The sequence below is a fragment of the Bacillus rossius genome, chromosome 1 (assembly GCF_032445375.1).
Source record: "Bacillus rossius redtenbacheri isolate Brsri chromosome 1, Brsri_v3, whole genome shotgun sequence".
NCBI classification, from domain to species: Eukaryota; Metazoa; Arthropoda; class Insecta; order Phasmatodea; family Bacillidae; genus Bacillus; species Bacillus rossius.
The window spans coordinates 264,555,480-264,572,060 of record NC_086330.1 but is presented as its reverse complement, the minus strand read 5'-3'; the positions used below and the strand labels follow the sequence as shown (position 1 = coordinate 264,572,060).

Sequence of the window (16,581 nt, the reverse complement as noted above, 5' to 3'; positions counted from 1 at the left end):
GTAAGTAAAATTGATAAAAATTTGTTTAAGGTACTATTAAAATAACTAAAATCTGGATATGTATTAATTATAAAAAAGCCTAGTAACTTGGTATGTTGCATGCTTGTGTGTTAAAATCCCTAAAAAATTAAACCTTTTTATGTAGGCCAAATTTGAATATATGACATAAAATGCAATACTTTATAGAGCATACAATGATTGTAATATGATACTGAGTGAAAGACGACTTGAGTGTAAGACGACCTAGAATGTAAGATGACCTCAAGTGTAAGGCAACTAGAGTCGACCACGAGTCTATGACGACCTCGAGTGTAACACAACCATGAGTGTAAGACAACCTCGAGTGTAAGACGACCTTGAGTGTAAGACGACCTTGAGTGTAAGACGACCTCGAGTGTAAGACGACCTCGAGTGTAAGATGACCTCAAGTGTAAGATGACCTCAAGTGTAAGATGACCTCGAGTGTAAGACGATCTTGAATGTAACATGTCCTCGAGTGTAAGATGACCCCAAGTGTAAGGCAACCCAGAATGTAAGATGATTTTTAATGTAAGAATCCTTAAATATAATAACTTGGAAAGTAAGACAACCTTAAATATAAAATGACCTAATATGTAAGAACCTCAAATGTAAGATGACCTAGGGTGTAAGATGAGTGTCAACCTGACTTATAAAAAACTTCAATTGTAGTAAAGCATACATAGAATAAAAGGGTTATTTTGAATATAATTTAATATAAATTATAACACAATTTCAAATGTTACAAAAATCAAATATGACATGACAAAGTAAAATACAAATTAAAAGATGTTTTAAATGAGGAAAAACTCACAACTTGTAATGACTTCAAATTAGCCAAAACTGGCAAAATTTCAATAAATGAAATAATGTTTAATTTTTTTACAGTCCTTTGTAATTTAACTTTTTTTTAATTTTCTGTCTGAACAAATTATAATAAACATAAATGCTACTGTCTTCTTTTTTTTATCAATTGTTTTCTATCAGCTAACCAAATAACAAATATTCTGTATTCCAAGGTATATTTTTATCACTTAAGAGAAATTGACTTAGGAATTCTAAAAAAAAAAAATTATTTGGAAGTGAAACTTAGGAATTACTTTTTTGTTGGATTTTTACAAGAACTATTTAACTATTTTCTATTTTTAATTAATTAAAAAATTTCAGTATTTGCACAACCCCATAAATAAAGAAATCATCAAATAACCACCACATTAAAAAATGGCATACTATAAAGGGGAGTTTATCAATGATTCAACATCAGCAGAATGGTATACTAGGGCTGTACTTTGGTACGGATACCAATATCACTCTTGCATGTTGCTTCTAATTTGCTACACACTAACATCTCGGTTTTAATGTATTTTCTACTCCTGCTAAGATGTTATTCAAATCATTAGTGCTAGTGTGTGGTACTCTTGCTCTCGTTTGCTGGCCATCTGTAGATGTTTTTCTCCTATGGTACCGACGGAGGTGGGAGTCCATACACTGGTAGTGATAAATGTGTCCCTGTTATTGCATGTAGTGCCCACCACTAAAGTCTACGACTGTTGGTGGGCATGTGACAAATTACAAATAAAAAAAAATAAAAAAAAATAAAATTATTAATACAGAAATTCCCACAAGTATTACAGATGGAATTTAATTCACACCAAAACTGTTAATAAAGGAAATTAAATGTCTCAATGCTAACAACCAGCTTAGGAAAATTATAATGTGCCCTACAAAAAGCAGAGAAGGGATCTGTTTTAGCTATTAGTAGCTCTACTGACCTTGGTTCAGTTATGTTAAAATTCTGTCCATGAACCCTTGTTTAACACACTGAGGAGCCAAACACAACATGTAGTAATATTTTATTCCAAGGATTATGCAAATGTAAACAATTCTGAAAACATATGATGCTTCACAAAAAATAATGCATGCCCTATCCACACAAAAATAAAATTACTTTTCAGTATGTACATAGTGAAATGTTGGGACTTGTAGAACCTAGCAAAAAAAAAAGCTGAGTATCACAGAAGCAATGCAATCTGCTATGTATATGAATAATTTGAAACTGAATGGCCATGTGCAAGAACACATCCTCCCAAGCACGCACAAAATCGTTCAGGCAATCCTCTTCCACAAATTCGGGCATTCATGCACACAACATTCACAGTTTGTTTCAAAACACTACCTGCGAGTGTCGGCACAAACACAAGGGAAAGGAAACGGTGTCACGGCATCATAGCAACCCCTTCGCAACGTACCAACGCGATAAAGGTTGCACACAAGAATACAGACAGCAAGTTAAATGCTTGTGATTGGTTTACCTGGGAGGTTGTTGACATATCCTCCGTCCAACAAAAGGTGGGCGTCTATGGGGTCGCACAAGGGGGGCATGTAGCCGGACAGGGACATTGACGCCCTGATATAGCGCCAGAGCGAGCCTGCAAGAGATGAAACATTTGCAGCATGCGGTGGTAGCAACCCTGACCGGTGCTTGCCAGCACACGGTGCAATGCTGGTTCCACAGGCACACACTGCTACTACCAAAGACCACACAGAGACAACAAAATTTCAAAAATCCCAACCAGCAACACAATCAAATGCAGATATTCCAAAAATTATAATTAATATATATATATATCAAAATTAAATTTTATTTTAAAAGAAAAACTTTTTTACCAATAGTTGCATGATGTGAGCCAATTGTTCAGTTCAAAATTTTGTTTACAATTCATCATGCATAGCACAACTAAACTATTTATTCACTTTAATGACCATTTGCAATATGTACATTCAATTTCTTGAGTGCTGTAAGAAGCAATACATACTGATTACAAAATAATACTGCTGAGCATTTCTATTCGTTACATTAACCTAAAAGAAAAAAAAAAGATTACGAACCCATATTTTGCAGCAAAATGACTATCAAAACTAAAATTCTACAGAAAACAATAGACAACATGTTCAAACAGTTACGGTTTATTCCCCACAACCCTTCCAGTGAATTATGGAACAAAACTAAGAATAAAGAATTTTTAGTTTTTTCAGTTGACAGTATGTATAAAATCAACATACAGCATTCTACAGTACTCTTCATATCCACAAATACACAGTGTAAATGACGTTACATTATAACTTTTCAGACTAAGCATAAAGACTGTAACTTAAAAGAAACATTTATTTACCAGCATGTATGGGTTCTGAAGTGTTTACTTTTGCTGCTAAGAAAAAAGAATATCATGGACAAGAAACTCAGTATGCACAATACAATACATGGTTTAAAGACATGCCAGATGGACTGTGTATTTCAAGTTACACTGGGTAAAATTGCACCCTCATTTTTGTTATTTCCATTAATTATTTATCTACAGTTGGTTTCTCCATTCCTCTCGGAAATACTTTTTGTTCCAATTCACAATAAAGGTGCCAACCCTGCAGGGTGCACAGCTGATATGTGTTGAGACGTCTGGGACCTGCAGCAGTGGCAAGCATTCTGATGAAGAGGAATCGTCTGCGACTCATGAGGATACTGTGCAACAGCATTTCTACGTAACCACATGGTAGGGAGTTGAGAGTGCTGCACTACTGTGCACCTCTTTAACCATTCACGCACAGAGCGGCTTGCGCACTGAACGTGAGATGCGAGGTGACGTTCTAATGTGATGACCACGTCGAGAGGCCACAGTGGCAACACACTGGACTTGAATCCTGTTCCTGCCATCCTGATCTAGGATTGCACTGTTCCCCGAAGTAACCCCAAGAAAGTGCTACAGTTCACGGCTGATGCCTGTACCAATATCTAGGGACAAGATTATATGAGTTACGATAAAACCAAAACAACACTGAAAAGCATGTCAATGGACCGTACAACACAACAATTCAAGTTAATTCACCATCAAGAACCTGAATGCAACTAAAATCATGAAATTAATCACAAATTTTATCAAAAATTAACTCAAAACCCAAAAACTTATTATTTGAATAAAGTAAATTAACTTAATGTAATTTTTTTGCACAAAGTTTCTAGCAAATGGTCTGGATTAAATAGATTGGAAATTTTTTTAAATTATCTTGGACTTGCAAGTGTTATTAGTAACTCAATTCTAAATTAAAGCATTATTACATTTTTCAAACCACAAATACCTGAAAATTTATTTTTATTGTTCTGAGTAGTTAAATTGTAATATTGTAAAAGTGAATCGTGTATCAGTCAAAATTAAAACTGTTTTGTGAAATAACTATGATGAAAACAAACATCATATCTGTTCAATAATATGCTACCTTAATGAATAAACAGAATTAATAACAAATAAAAACAATAACACAGATATATGTTTTAAAAATGAAATCAGCCTGACGATAAAACCACATGTCCTTGGTCTACTCGTCACTTATCATCTGTAGAGACCTCATCAAGATGCTTAACACCCAATAAAATAAAGAAACACATTTTATTATGCAATAAGTAGGGACAAGATTTAATGGTGTTATTATTAAGGCAATTTTGTTTTTTTTTAAAGAGATTCGTTAATCCTTTATTATCATTGATAGTGTTTTTTCCAAAAAAATAATATACTCAGAAATGAAAAAAATGTTACTAAGAGATGCAAGCTCAAACAAAGTAAAATTATTTTTTCCAATTTTTTTTAGATACATTTTGGTATAAATTTCATGCTGAAAAAATTAAGCTCATATAATTGAATATATTTAAATTTAAATGTTTTTGATTTAAGTTAAGTTTTGCTAAAATGCTGTTTAATTTCATGATTTTAGTTGAATTTTGATTCATGATGGTGTATTAACAACCATTGGTTGTTTAATGTTGTATTTACATGTTTTTTTTAGTGTTATTTCGGTTTTATCGCAATTCTACATATAATCTTGTTCCCAGCACTAAGGTACCATTTCTTGGAGGAAAATCAAGTGCACCACTTGCAAGAAGCAGTCAAGCTTATTGATGTTCTCTACTGACCAAAGTAAACACTTCAGACCATGTGTACACTCGCAATAATAGTTTCTTCTTAATGTATGTTATTAAATTTGAAAAGTTATACCATTAATACTATTTACAGCCTGTATATTTGTTTTGATATTTAGCACGGTATAAGCGCAACTGTTACTTGTAAAACATTTCTGCTAAAGCTACTACAAGGCCAAGGCTAAATCATGCAAGCAGTTCACACAGTAATTTTTTTCATAGTTGTTACCTTTGGACATAATATTAACAGTGACAGACTAAGGAATAATTATAAAATCAAATATGCAGTATTTTTCAAATTCCAAATTAGCGTGAAACACCTTTTTAAAAATATTTAAGGAATGAGCAAAGAGAAATCTATAAAATGCATAAAAAGTAAAAATTAAGAAATTTTCTTTTGTATGAGCCACAGGACAATGGTACAAAATACAGGGAGGAATATAACTTTGAGGATATTTTAAAAACAGAGTTTAATGAATACTTGACACTAAAAAACATAGGTAGGTAGAAAAACTATTAATTTTGAAAAAATGACCACCAAACTATAATATATGTACCAGCAAAATCAAATAAAAATTTGAAAACTTGCACCCCATGCTACTATAACCACTACAAGCACTAAGGCAACAATACATCTAGAGACAGAACCTTACTTAAAAAAACATTAATTTCTTTTCAATAATCATTTCACAGAGTTTGTTAAAAACTTACTCATTTAGGTTAAATTTAGGTCAATTTATACACTCACATGAAACTGGTAATGCCACTATGATGCTTTCACAAGAACAAGGTCAAAAATTCACATTGTTATGAATATAAAATGATTAATATTTAGGTTAAATTTAAGACAGTTAAAGTTTATTTTTAATAAAAACAAAATAATCTTCACAGAGATTTACAATTATTGTTATAAAGTTAAATATGCTGTAATGTGCCCTGCCTCTGCCACTAGACATTAGCCTCGGTGACTGCTAGCCTTTTATCACCTACACTCTGTTCCAGAAAATATGAGACTTTTTTGACATGTGCTGAAAGGAACATTCAGACTAACAGCTGAATATCACTTTCTTATAATATTGATAAAACAATTATTAATACATGACTAGATATTCTGACAATTTTTTTGTTTCTTGCATCACAACATTTCAATGCTGAGGTCAGAATGTTCCTGCAGCACTTGTATAAAAATGTCTCAAATTATCTTAAACGGAGTTCACATATATTCCCAGTTTATCTGGCTTCCATGACACCCAACTGAAACCATGAAATTAAAATGCTGACAATTAGTTTGGATATACATTAAACTATGTATTATTTCCTTTATTTTCCAAAACATGTATCATCATTATATTTTATTAGTTTTGTGTCTCTTGTACATGTATCGGTTAAACGAATCTTTGTATCATTATCGTTTCTGTGCAATATCTTGTAACCCCAACATACAACAGAATTTTTTTCATGCTGCAAAATAAAATAAAAACTGCATCCCCAAAATATGAAAGACAACCTGGAACAAATATTTCTTCAGCCTAGGAAGATTGCTGAGGGTTTAAATGTTTAAAAAAATTACAAACTCTATAGATAATGATGTAAGTAAGGTATGCTTTACAAGTTCGTTAAGGCAACCACACTAAACACCATAAATTTGAAGGAAAAAAATTTCAAGAAAAGATTGCCAGAGCTAAGCACTTCTAAAACTAGTAAGTGGATAGTTTTAATGAATACAAATTCAAAATAAAAAAGGCTCAAATGATCGCTGTTTACACCACACATGCTACAAAGCAAAAGCCAACTACATAATACTTTCTTCTATTTAAGAGTTGTAAACATCTGCCAGCAGACAAAATGAAGATGTATTTTGTGGTCTAAAGCAAGCAAGCACATACAAGGCTCCCATGGGTTTTCAAAAACCAAGAAATTAAAACAGTGGTCTATTTAACCCATAACAGATTACACGAGTAAAGCTTGATTCGCAACTTACACACAAATACGCACGTCTAAACTTTATAACACTGGTATTATATGCTGCCATTCACACCCACACATTACGTGCATACAAATGTGGTCTTCTAGCAGTTCAGCTTTCATGTATGTACATGCATAATCTCCATTTCGCTCATTGGGCAAATGAATGTAAAATCTATGACTTTTTCACCCTCTTTATCCACTAAATCTTAGACCTTTGTAATTAATTTTTAGATGGCTGGAAAAAACTATTTATAAATATTTTAGTTATAAATTGTAATATTATTATCTGCTTTGAATTTGTATTTTTAATGTTTTTCTTAATAGACAAATTTATTTAATTAAATCATTTTGATGTTAATTCTTTTAAATTTCTAAAAAGTGATTTTCATACCAATTCTTTATGTACAAATTTTATTACATTTACAAGCTATGCAGTTATTATATATTAACAATAAAAATGGTTATATTCATAGCATTGCAGAACATACAAATGAAAAGAAGATTAGAAATAATAATATGAATTGATACTTCTCTTGACTCTTTGATGTATAGAAGTTTTCATTTGAATGAAGAAAAAAAAAAAAGTTTTATTTTTGGGCTTCTGCTACTTTAACAGAGGGAAGTAATGTTAAAATTTAAATTTCTCTGACTTGAATACTTTTTAAATTATTAATGAAGTATTAATTTATTATATTGTTTGATGTACAAGCTGAGAACAAAACTCAAGTGTGAGGGTCATTTTAAAATGTGTGACCTGGCAAAATAAGTAGCTGTACCAACAGAATATTAGTTTATTTAACTTGTACACATTCATTATAGTTAAAATGTGGTTGGTAGCCCTACGACTATCACTAACTTATAACATTATTTTGAACTAACCAAGGCAAGCTTTGAGTTCTTAGAGCTATGATAAATGAAGTTAATTTAAGATAGAAGGTACTTATATCACCACAGGAACATTTGCTGCACAATTATGAAAAATGTTTTTATATTCGTTTAGTTAATTTACAAGTGAATAGTTGTGTAAGCCGCAGAGCTGAACGTGATGTGGTTGGCCAACTAAACACAAGAACTATCGGCAGTGCAGCAACAGTATTGAGTGTTCACAAGTAGAGTATTACGTAACTTCACAAAAAAAAAAAAGAATGAAATTGAGAGCACACAGCAGGCAAACTAATGGTTCTAACTCTTCCCACCCCACAAATTAAATTTTGCATACGGTCCTGTGTTATGGTACTGTAGTGATCAGGTAACGTAAAATGTTTTGTTAGCAGTAAGATAATTTTCAAATATATATTAATTTATTTATGGTAATAAGTAATTTGTTTCTCTTTTATAGAAAAATAATTTCACAAAAATATATAACTATTTTAAATATAAATAATAATCAAAATAAGAAGAAGTAAAACTGAACCCATTCTAACACAAAAGTTTGAATATTAGGCACACATTACAGTGATAACTACTGAGAACCAATGTAATGGATTTTTTAAGATGAGAAATTTCAGTTAGGCAGAAGTTGATGTATATATGCAGCCCTCAAAAAAAAAAAAAACCAACAAGCTTTATTTGCTTAAAAAGTGATGCTAACGAATCACTATAACCATAACTGCCAGCAGCAACAACATTTACTGCAACAAAGTGTTGTAAATATATACATAACATACCATTCATCTACAAAAAGCTTTTATCTAACGTGAGTTTGTCCTCAATATTCACGTAGTGCACAATTTTGTTTGTGCACACAATGCAAACCATACAAACAAGTATTTCAAGATTACTTAAGAATAACAGGCAACCAATCACAAGCATTCATCATTATGGGTAGGAAAAGACAAGATCATAACATTATGGGAAGCGATTGCTATGCAAGTGACACCATTATTATAGACCTAAAACAGAAGCACAGAATAAACAGAACATCTCAATATGATAAATGGTCAATTTTCTTACATGCTAAAAAAGTTTTAAATTTCTTTACATCAACTTTAACACCACCGAAATTCATGCAATGAACATTTAAGCATCTGGAAAGACAATATTTCAAAGCAGCATAACACTACTAGCTTCAGCAAAATTTATGAACTGAATAAAATATTTGGACAAGTATTTGGATGTTTGAATAGCCCCACAATAAACCACATAGAATACGGGTCACTGGGGTGGTATGCTCGGAAAGCTACAGAAGATGCCCGACTGACATGTAGTTTACCCAGTCAATGAAAGATACGTAGTGTACACTTCATACATCTGTGCAGTTTAGTCACAAGCCAGTAAACAACCAACATTGATATTTATCCACACCAGTGGACATTGCATGGAATTAACTAGATCACAGCATAAATATACAACTCCTTCAGCTCACACAGAATATAATAAATTTTTTATTGCTATTTTCAGTTACACTTAATTCATTATTTTATTTTGTGGACTATGCATTCCAGGTGTTCAAGACACTCTTTAACATGATTTTTTTTGTGTGTTAGCACTTTTTGTAATAAAAGTTTTAAAATTTCCCCACAAAACTTTAATATTTTATAAATGTTACTTATCATGTTAAGTTATTTTAAGTATTTTTAGTTTTACATTCAGGTTGTTTTTAAATCAAAGACTTCCAGCGCTTATTTAGAAAGGCACACTTCAGGTTCTATTTGTTTTGGCTCCTTGTAACAATGTTAAGTTAGTGTTCAAGAAAATGAGGCCAAGTGTTATTAAAGGGCAGAAGATGAACATGGACATCATCATCAAGTCACATGATGAGAAAGTGTGTGAAACATGTAGTCTAGGATTCTTCATGCTAGCTCAAGATCTCCTGTGATTCCATCATCACAGTCAGTGAGTTTGCTCTTAAAAGACACCGTAACAGCTTCCAGGCAGATGCTGATCTTCCAGCAGTGATTTTGATCACAATGCATCTATTCCCATTTCCATGGTTCCTAATAAACCCCCAGTTTTAACAACAGCATGTCTTTGATTTTTTAAGATTTAAGAAGGAATTAAGTTATTTGAAGGAGACTGTAGGCGTGGGTTTCGCGCTGAGTCGTCTTTTTTTTTGACTGAGCCTCCTGTGCACTGAAGCACTGCAGTGGTGTTTACTGGGCTCAGTAAATGAAGGCATTACAGCTTAATATACTGCCAACACCGACATCACTAGAGACCATGCCAGAGAATGGTGTTAGATGGAACCAAAGGACAAGAAAACTTAACACTTTAATGGTAAGTTCTCCAAGTTTCCCAACTGAGAATATTCTGGGTTTGATCACGCCAGAAATTGAACTCTGATAGTCTTGATGGGAGAGTTTGGAAATTAATTCTGGTGAGAGTCTACCCTTCTTGTAAGCAGTTATTGGTAATGCAGTCAGTTTCAGGTCATATTTCAGGTTTGATTTACTCGCACTTGCAGTCGGTACGACAGATAATTTTGGTTTGAATGTTCACAACAGTGACTGGCTAACAGACTTTGAATGTGTTGATGTGGCGTAGGCCTCAGACTACCGCTATACGGAGCGGGAGTGGCGTAGCATCTCCATCCATTCTAGACTTTGACGAGCTAATCCCCTGTCTGAACAGTTTCGGCTCAAGCAAATCGCTCGAGTCCTGATAATTTACTAACTATGCAAACTGCTTGCAAAATACAAGTTGCAATCTAACACATGTGTGTCTACACTTTGGCTGCATAGTCTGAAACAATTGTAAAGTTACTGATTGTTTCGCAGCACTCCATTGATACAAAGTGAATAGTAATTACTTTACTTGCAGAGATATTGCAGAGATAAGAGAAAGCTATTAATGACTTTTTTCTATCACAAATTAAATTGAGGTAATCATAACAAATGTATGCACTGATTTTAAATTCACGGCAAAGCAAACTGATTGGTTTATTTATCAAGGTTTTTCTAAAACACTTTGCATAGCAAAATCTACACTTTACTTGATTATCAAATTTTGGTGTTAAACCATGCACTATCTGAAGCCAACTGACTAATAATAAAGAACAGATGAATATCTTGACTTTTTGAAACTTTCATGCCCTTTTCTAATATTAGTGCAGGCTGTCATCAAAAAATTCCCTGTATGATTCCTGTACAGTTTTCTCAAAAGTCCTATTCACCGGTACCTGCAATAATGCATTCAATGATATTTTTTGTAGAGAGAATTATAATAAGGTTACATTAACATTTCGAAACCATAAAAAAAGAGCATAATTACATTGAATGAAATATTAACATAATCATTTATCTACTCAATTCCATTATCACTGATATATACATACCCAAAATTGCAGATACCTTGGAAGAAAAATAAACAAGTTGTTGCATGTTTCAGAAAACTTAACAACTCTTTATTTTACTCTAATAGGTTAAAATTATAAATGTTTGATTAATTTATTGTTATTAGTATAAAATTTTATTGCCAAACTATTCATATAGATTTTTATAAAAAAAAATCCAAGGCTAGTTTATTTATTATTTCATAATTAAGGCATAGGGCAATTAATTTTTTTTTTTTACTTTAAGTTGTTTGTTCATTTCTGTCAGCCTTGCTACAAATAATCTTTCAAATTGAGTTCTCAGCAAATTACTAAAATTGGGTTTTCTCCCTTACAAGGTACACTCGAGAAATAAATAAAATATTATTTTGTAAATTTTTTAACTTAATAACTATTATTAAAAAAATTTTAGAATGTTCCCCACCATCAGATTTGGTAGGCTAGGTAAATATTATTAATAAGAAAATAAACAATTAATGTAAATCATATATATTGCCAAGTATAAATCTCCCTAAACTCTACAAAGTAAATAATTTTTAAGGTTACTTTTAAAATGTAAGCACATCATTTATAGGTAAACATATTTTCTCCAGCCTCTTGCAGCATTCCTTCATATAGATATGCAAGTTCCTATAGTTGCCATGTGCACAGAGCACTATTTGATGCTACGCACGGCCTGTCAATAGCAGTCCCAGATACACTACAGATAACAAACGTTTATGATAACTGTAATCCAAGCACACAGTGGATCAGCGTATGACGATGCCCGTGCCTTCATCACACATAATAGGGCACTAACACTACCGTGATATCACTACAACTTACCTGAAAAAACTCACTTTTATGGTACTTAATGATAGAAGTAGCACAGTAATGTCTTGATTAGCAGAGCTAATATGGACTGCAGCAATTCCAGATAAGCAAAACTCAAGATGACACAGATATAATAAGAAAATCTTTTTTGGTTTTCAATTGGCCCAATTATATTTATAAGGATAACATTTTTCCAGTATTTCTTCAGTGTAAATCCTACCGTCACGTTGAGATTTGCTTAACCAGTAAATTGCATCATTGATATTAATTTTATTAAGGTTTCATTTAACAGTTGGATGACTTTCTAGGTCCTCAATCAAATGCTTTCAACAGTCTTTGCCTGTAATAGCATTTTAGGTCGGCTCTCGATTAATTGAGACACTACCATAGTTTGCATGGACGAGATTTTTTTTTACCAAACAGTCGACAGTAAACGCGAATGCACGACCAAAATTATACGACTGTGTTTGCTGAACCCTGAATAACATATGTATTTGCCGTTAAAACATGAATGGTATACTTAATTTGTTAAGTCTTATTCTGAACATAATATTTTGTGCTGAAGTGAATATTCTCAAAGGTAGTTATTTGTTGTGTAGGGCCAATCGGCACTTCTTTTAATGATCTTCAAAGTTTTGTAAATCATCGCATATATTTCGCAAAAACCCGGAAATTTTGCATCTATTTCGCATTTATCGCAATTGCGATTTTAACGTACCATTAATGATGAGCGATGATGAGATGAGAGTGGAGCATTGATGTAAAGCATTTGTGGAGGAAAGAACCACAAGATTAAGACAACCTCTGCTGAGGAATGCAGAGGCAAGACGCATACCGAACTATGAAAGGGGGTGAATGCTGATAGAAACAAGGTGGTTGTGCTTTTACCTACACAGCATTACTAGGGGTCAGTCTCCCACAACGCCCTGTCGAGTGTCTGCCACAGAGTCAAACTGCAACTAAGGTGAGACGCCAGAACAATAAGAATAATATAAATGGTGTATTTGGACACGTAGTAGGATTAAATTAACATCAAGTGAAACGGAGCTGGCACACCATCTCCATGACGATTTGTCTTGCAAAGGAGTACTCCCGGGCACTTCAATCTCCTCGCTTACCCTCTCCCTTCTACTTTTTCACCACCCCTCACTTTACTGGTTTAGTATCAGCTTCTGCTCTCCCCCTCTAGGGTCACCCACAGGTGTGCGCATGCATGCCCGTAAGCATAAAGGGGTTGAAGGCCCTGTCTTCCTCTCAGCATTTATCACATTCTTTAATTGACTAGTGATTGAGTTCTGCAGTGCGTGCAATGAGGTGAGTCATAGGCGTACCCAGGAATTTTTTTCGGGGGGTGTTCTTCCAGATTTTTAGGAAAAACTGCATAAACACCAAAAATTAATTATTTCTTGAGTAAATAAATAGAATAGTCTCACATTTCATTTTTTCACCTGGGCTATTGTTGATATGTAATTTGTACGTAATTTTTCTTTCAATTAACTTAAGTAAATTCACATTACAATATTAAAATACCTACAAAACCCCCCAAAAAGATATATATATATATTATATATATAAATGATTAGTTAGCTTAACGAATTAAGGTATGCACTTTACAAACTTATTCCTAACAAGTTGACGGCATGACAATATAATAATTGCTGTATAATTTGATTGTAAGGGTGTTAGCAACTAAGGCCGGAATTACAATAGCCCGTCCATCCGTCATCCGTCTGTCAATTACGTGACCTGCACCCAATAAGATGGACTGAAAAATGTCATCCACTCGTCCGTCTAAAGCTTGGTAACTTTATACTTTTAACGGGTGAACGGATGAAACTACCGTATTTACTCGCGTAATTTTGACTCCAAAAAAGGGGAGGGGGCCTATACGTGAATTTGGAGTAAAAAATATATTTTTCTTTTCAAGTTGTGCGTCTTTGTTCAAATGTGGAAGGCGGGGGAGGCAGCGACGCGGCAGGAGGGAGAGAGAGAGGCAACGACTCCGCAGGGGGGAGTGGCAGCGCTAAGACAGGGGGGAGAGAGGCAGAGGCAGCGCTGTGTAAGGAGGGGAGAGAGGCAGAGGCGTGGCTTAACCTACATCCTGCCAGCTAGCCAGCCAACCAGACAAAGGAGTGTTAGAATCCTTGACCCACTTCCCTTCCTCCTTCACTTCCCCTCTTCTTCTTCTACGACAACACTCCACATCAACACAGCGGCAGCGCGCGGGTCCAGCTTTCTTTATCTTTATGTCGTTTGAGATAGGACTAACTGCTTACAAAACTCGCGCAGGCTAGGAAGGGCTTTGAGACGCGCAGGTTGTGATACCGCCCCCCTCGGCAGTCAAAGCGGCGCCTGTGCTCTAATTGGCTGTGTCTGCGAAGGCCATCGATAGCGCACGGCTGTCTAGTAGACTACTACCGTGCGTGAATATATCAGTCTTCCTCTTTCCGTGGTTGTGTTGTGTACGTATTTAACAGAGTAGGCTACCGCGAGAATTGTCGGATTTTGTGTGCACGTTCTCTTGAGGTATATACGTAAAAATGCCTCCAATACATTCGAAGCTGAAACACAAGGTTCTGCATAGTCAAACGCGAGAAGTTATTGCGAATGTGATTGAGTTCATGAACAATGAAAAAGCGGCTCAAGAGCCTATCATCCCTTTTGCCGAAGCACGAAGACGTGTTGCTGTGGCTACAGGCGTGTCTACAAATGTAGTTACCCAGATTACCAAAGAGATGCAGCGTATTGCAGTCGGCGAGGGCACACGTTTCGAAACACCAAACAAGCATAGGACGCGTACGAAGCATGTTACGGGACTTGACGATTTTGATAAGTGTGTTGTGCGACGAAGTATTCACAATTTTTTTATAAATCAGAAAATCGCCCATACTATCCCAAGACTACTACAAGAACTACGAAAGAGTATTGGTTTTAAGGGAGGAGCAACAAGCTTACGAAAAATCGTACGAGAATTGGGATTTAGATGGAAGAAAACGAGAACAAATCGTTCTGTACTTACAGAGAGACAAGAAATAAGATATACAAACGGATTGCGTATCTAAGAGAGATAAAGGAAGCTAGGCAGCAAGGCAGGCCTATAGTGTACATGGACGAGACGTATTTACTGAGCTCGCACTGTACAGAAAAATCATGGAGTGACGAAAGCAATGCAGGCCTGTTGAAACCCGTATCTAAAGGCGAGCGAGTGATAATTGTTCACGCAGGTGGCGAAATGGGTTTTATCAAGGATGCGTTGTTAATGTGGCGTTCAAAGCAAGCTACGGGTGACTATCACAATGAAATGAACGCCACTAATTACGAGAAGTGGGTATTAGAGAAGCTTATACCTAATCTTCCAGAAAACAGTGTTCTGGTAATAGACAACGCACCGTATCACAATAAACTCCGTGAAAAGTGTCCTAACTCCAACTCCAAGAAAGAGGACATGAAGACATGGCTACGTGAAAAAGGTATTTCATTCCGGCCCGACATGTTGAAACCAGAGTTGTACGAAATAATAAAAAAACACAAAGAACTACATAAGAGTTACGTTATTGACGAGCTTATGTCACAGCACTCTCACCGAGTTTTACGTCTTCCTCCATACCACCCTGATTTAAATCCCATCGAACTCATCTGGGCGGACGTTAAACAGTGGGTTGCGCAACGAAATGTTGATTTTAACATTAAAAGTGTTATCGCTTTGTGCAATCAACGGTTCTCCGAGATAGATCAGGACAAATGGAAGTCAGTATGTGCACACGTACAAACAATTGAAAACGGATATAGAACACAGGAAGGGGCAATTGATATCGCTGTGGAAGAAGTGATAATTAACTTAGGCGAAGAAACTGACACTTCAAGTGAAGCTGATAGCTACAGTGATGACAGAAATCACTCTGAAAGGGACAGCGAGTTGTCGGGCATTGAAGAACTGCAGTAGGTAAGTAACCTGGAAAATGTATTTTGGTTTCAGTGTAATGTATACTGTATATACGTGTTTTGCTGTGCCGAAAGTAACCACTCTGAAAGGGATAGTAAATCAAGTATTACAGTAGGCGAACCAACTACATAACAGCCGCATGATGTTTTCAGTATGGTGTGTACCGTACACGTGTTTTCTTTCCTTTACACTCCCCTCTTCGTCACCAAGAAGGGGGGGTACTTGAGCTGCGCAGTAGAAGCTAGTTTTCGTCCGTTTTTAATCTCCATCAAAACCTTTCCTACAGCAAGCCTGGTGTACGTCTGGCATGCCTCCCGACGGTCCTACTGAGAACGGACAAACTATAATACCAGTCTCTGTATCACTGCCGCTTACAAAATCACCTCCCGCCGCTCACAATACATGGCTTGTTGTTTGATGCATACCAAGCTGCCCTGCCCTCAGATAAACCCAGAAAAACACGTTTTTAAATTTTTTCTCAAAAATGTTTACAAAACAAGGGGGGCTTATACGCGGGCGGGGCCTTTACGCGAGTAAATACGGTATAACCTCCTTATGTCTTCTAGGTGTTTGCATATAAAGTATTATATTAAAATGTATTAA

At 35.0% G+C, this 16,581-nt stretch overlaps 1 protein-coding gene across 12 annotated transcripts in view; it reads right to left on the bottom strand.

Moving 5' to 3' along the window:
* LOC134527552 (neuropathy target esterase sws) overlaps nt 1–16,581 on the bottom strand; it is a 231,478-nt gene that overhangs the window by 36,012 nt on the left and 178,885 nt on the right. For 8 of the 12 annotated variants that reach the window (XM_063360331.1, XM_063360340.1, XM_063360330.1 and 5 more), the window contains exon 22: nt 2,331–2,447. The exons of the other annotated variants lie outside the window; for them this stretch is intronic. In XM_063360331.1, the coding sequence (XP_063216401.1) occupies nt 2,331–2,447 (117 nt within the window). The remainder of the gene's footprint in view (nt 1–2,330; nt 2,448–16,581) is intronic. 12 annotated transcript variants of the gene reach the window in all.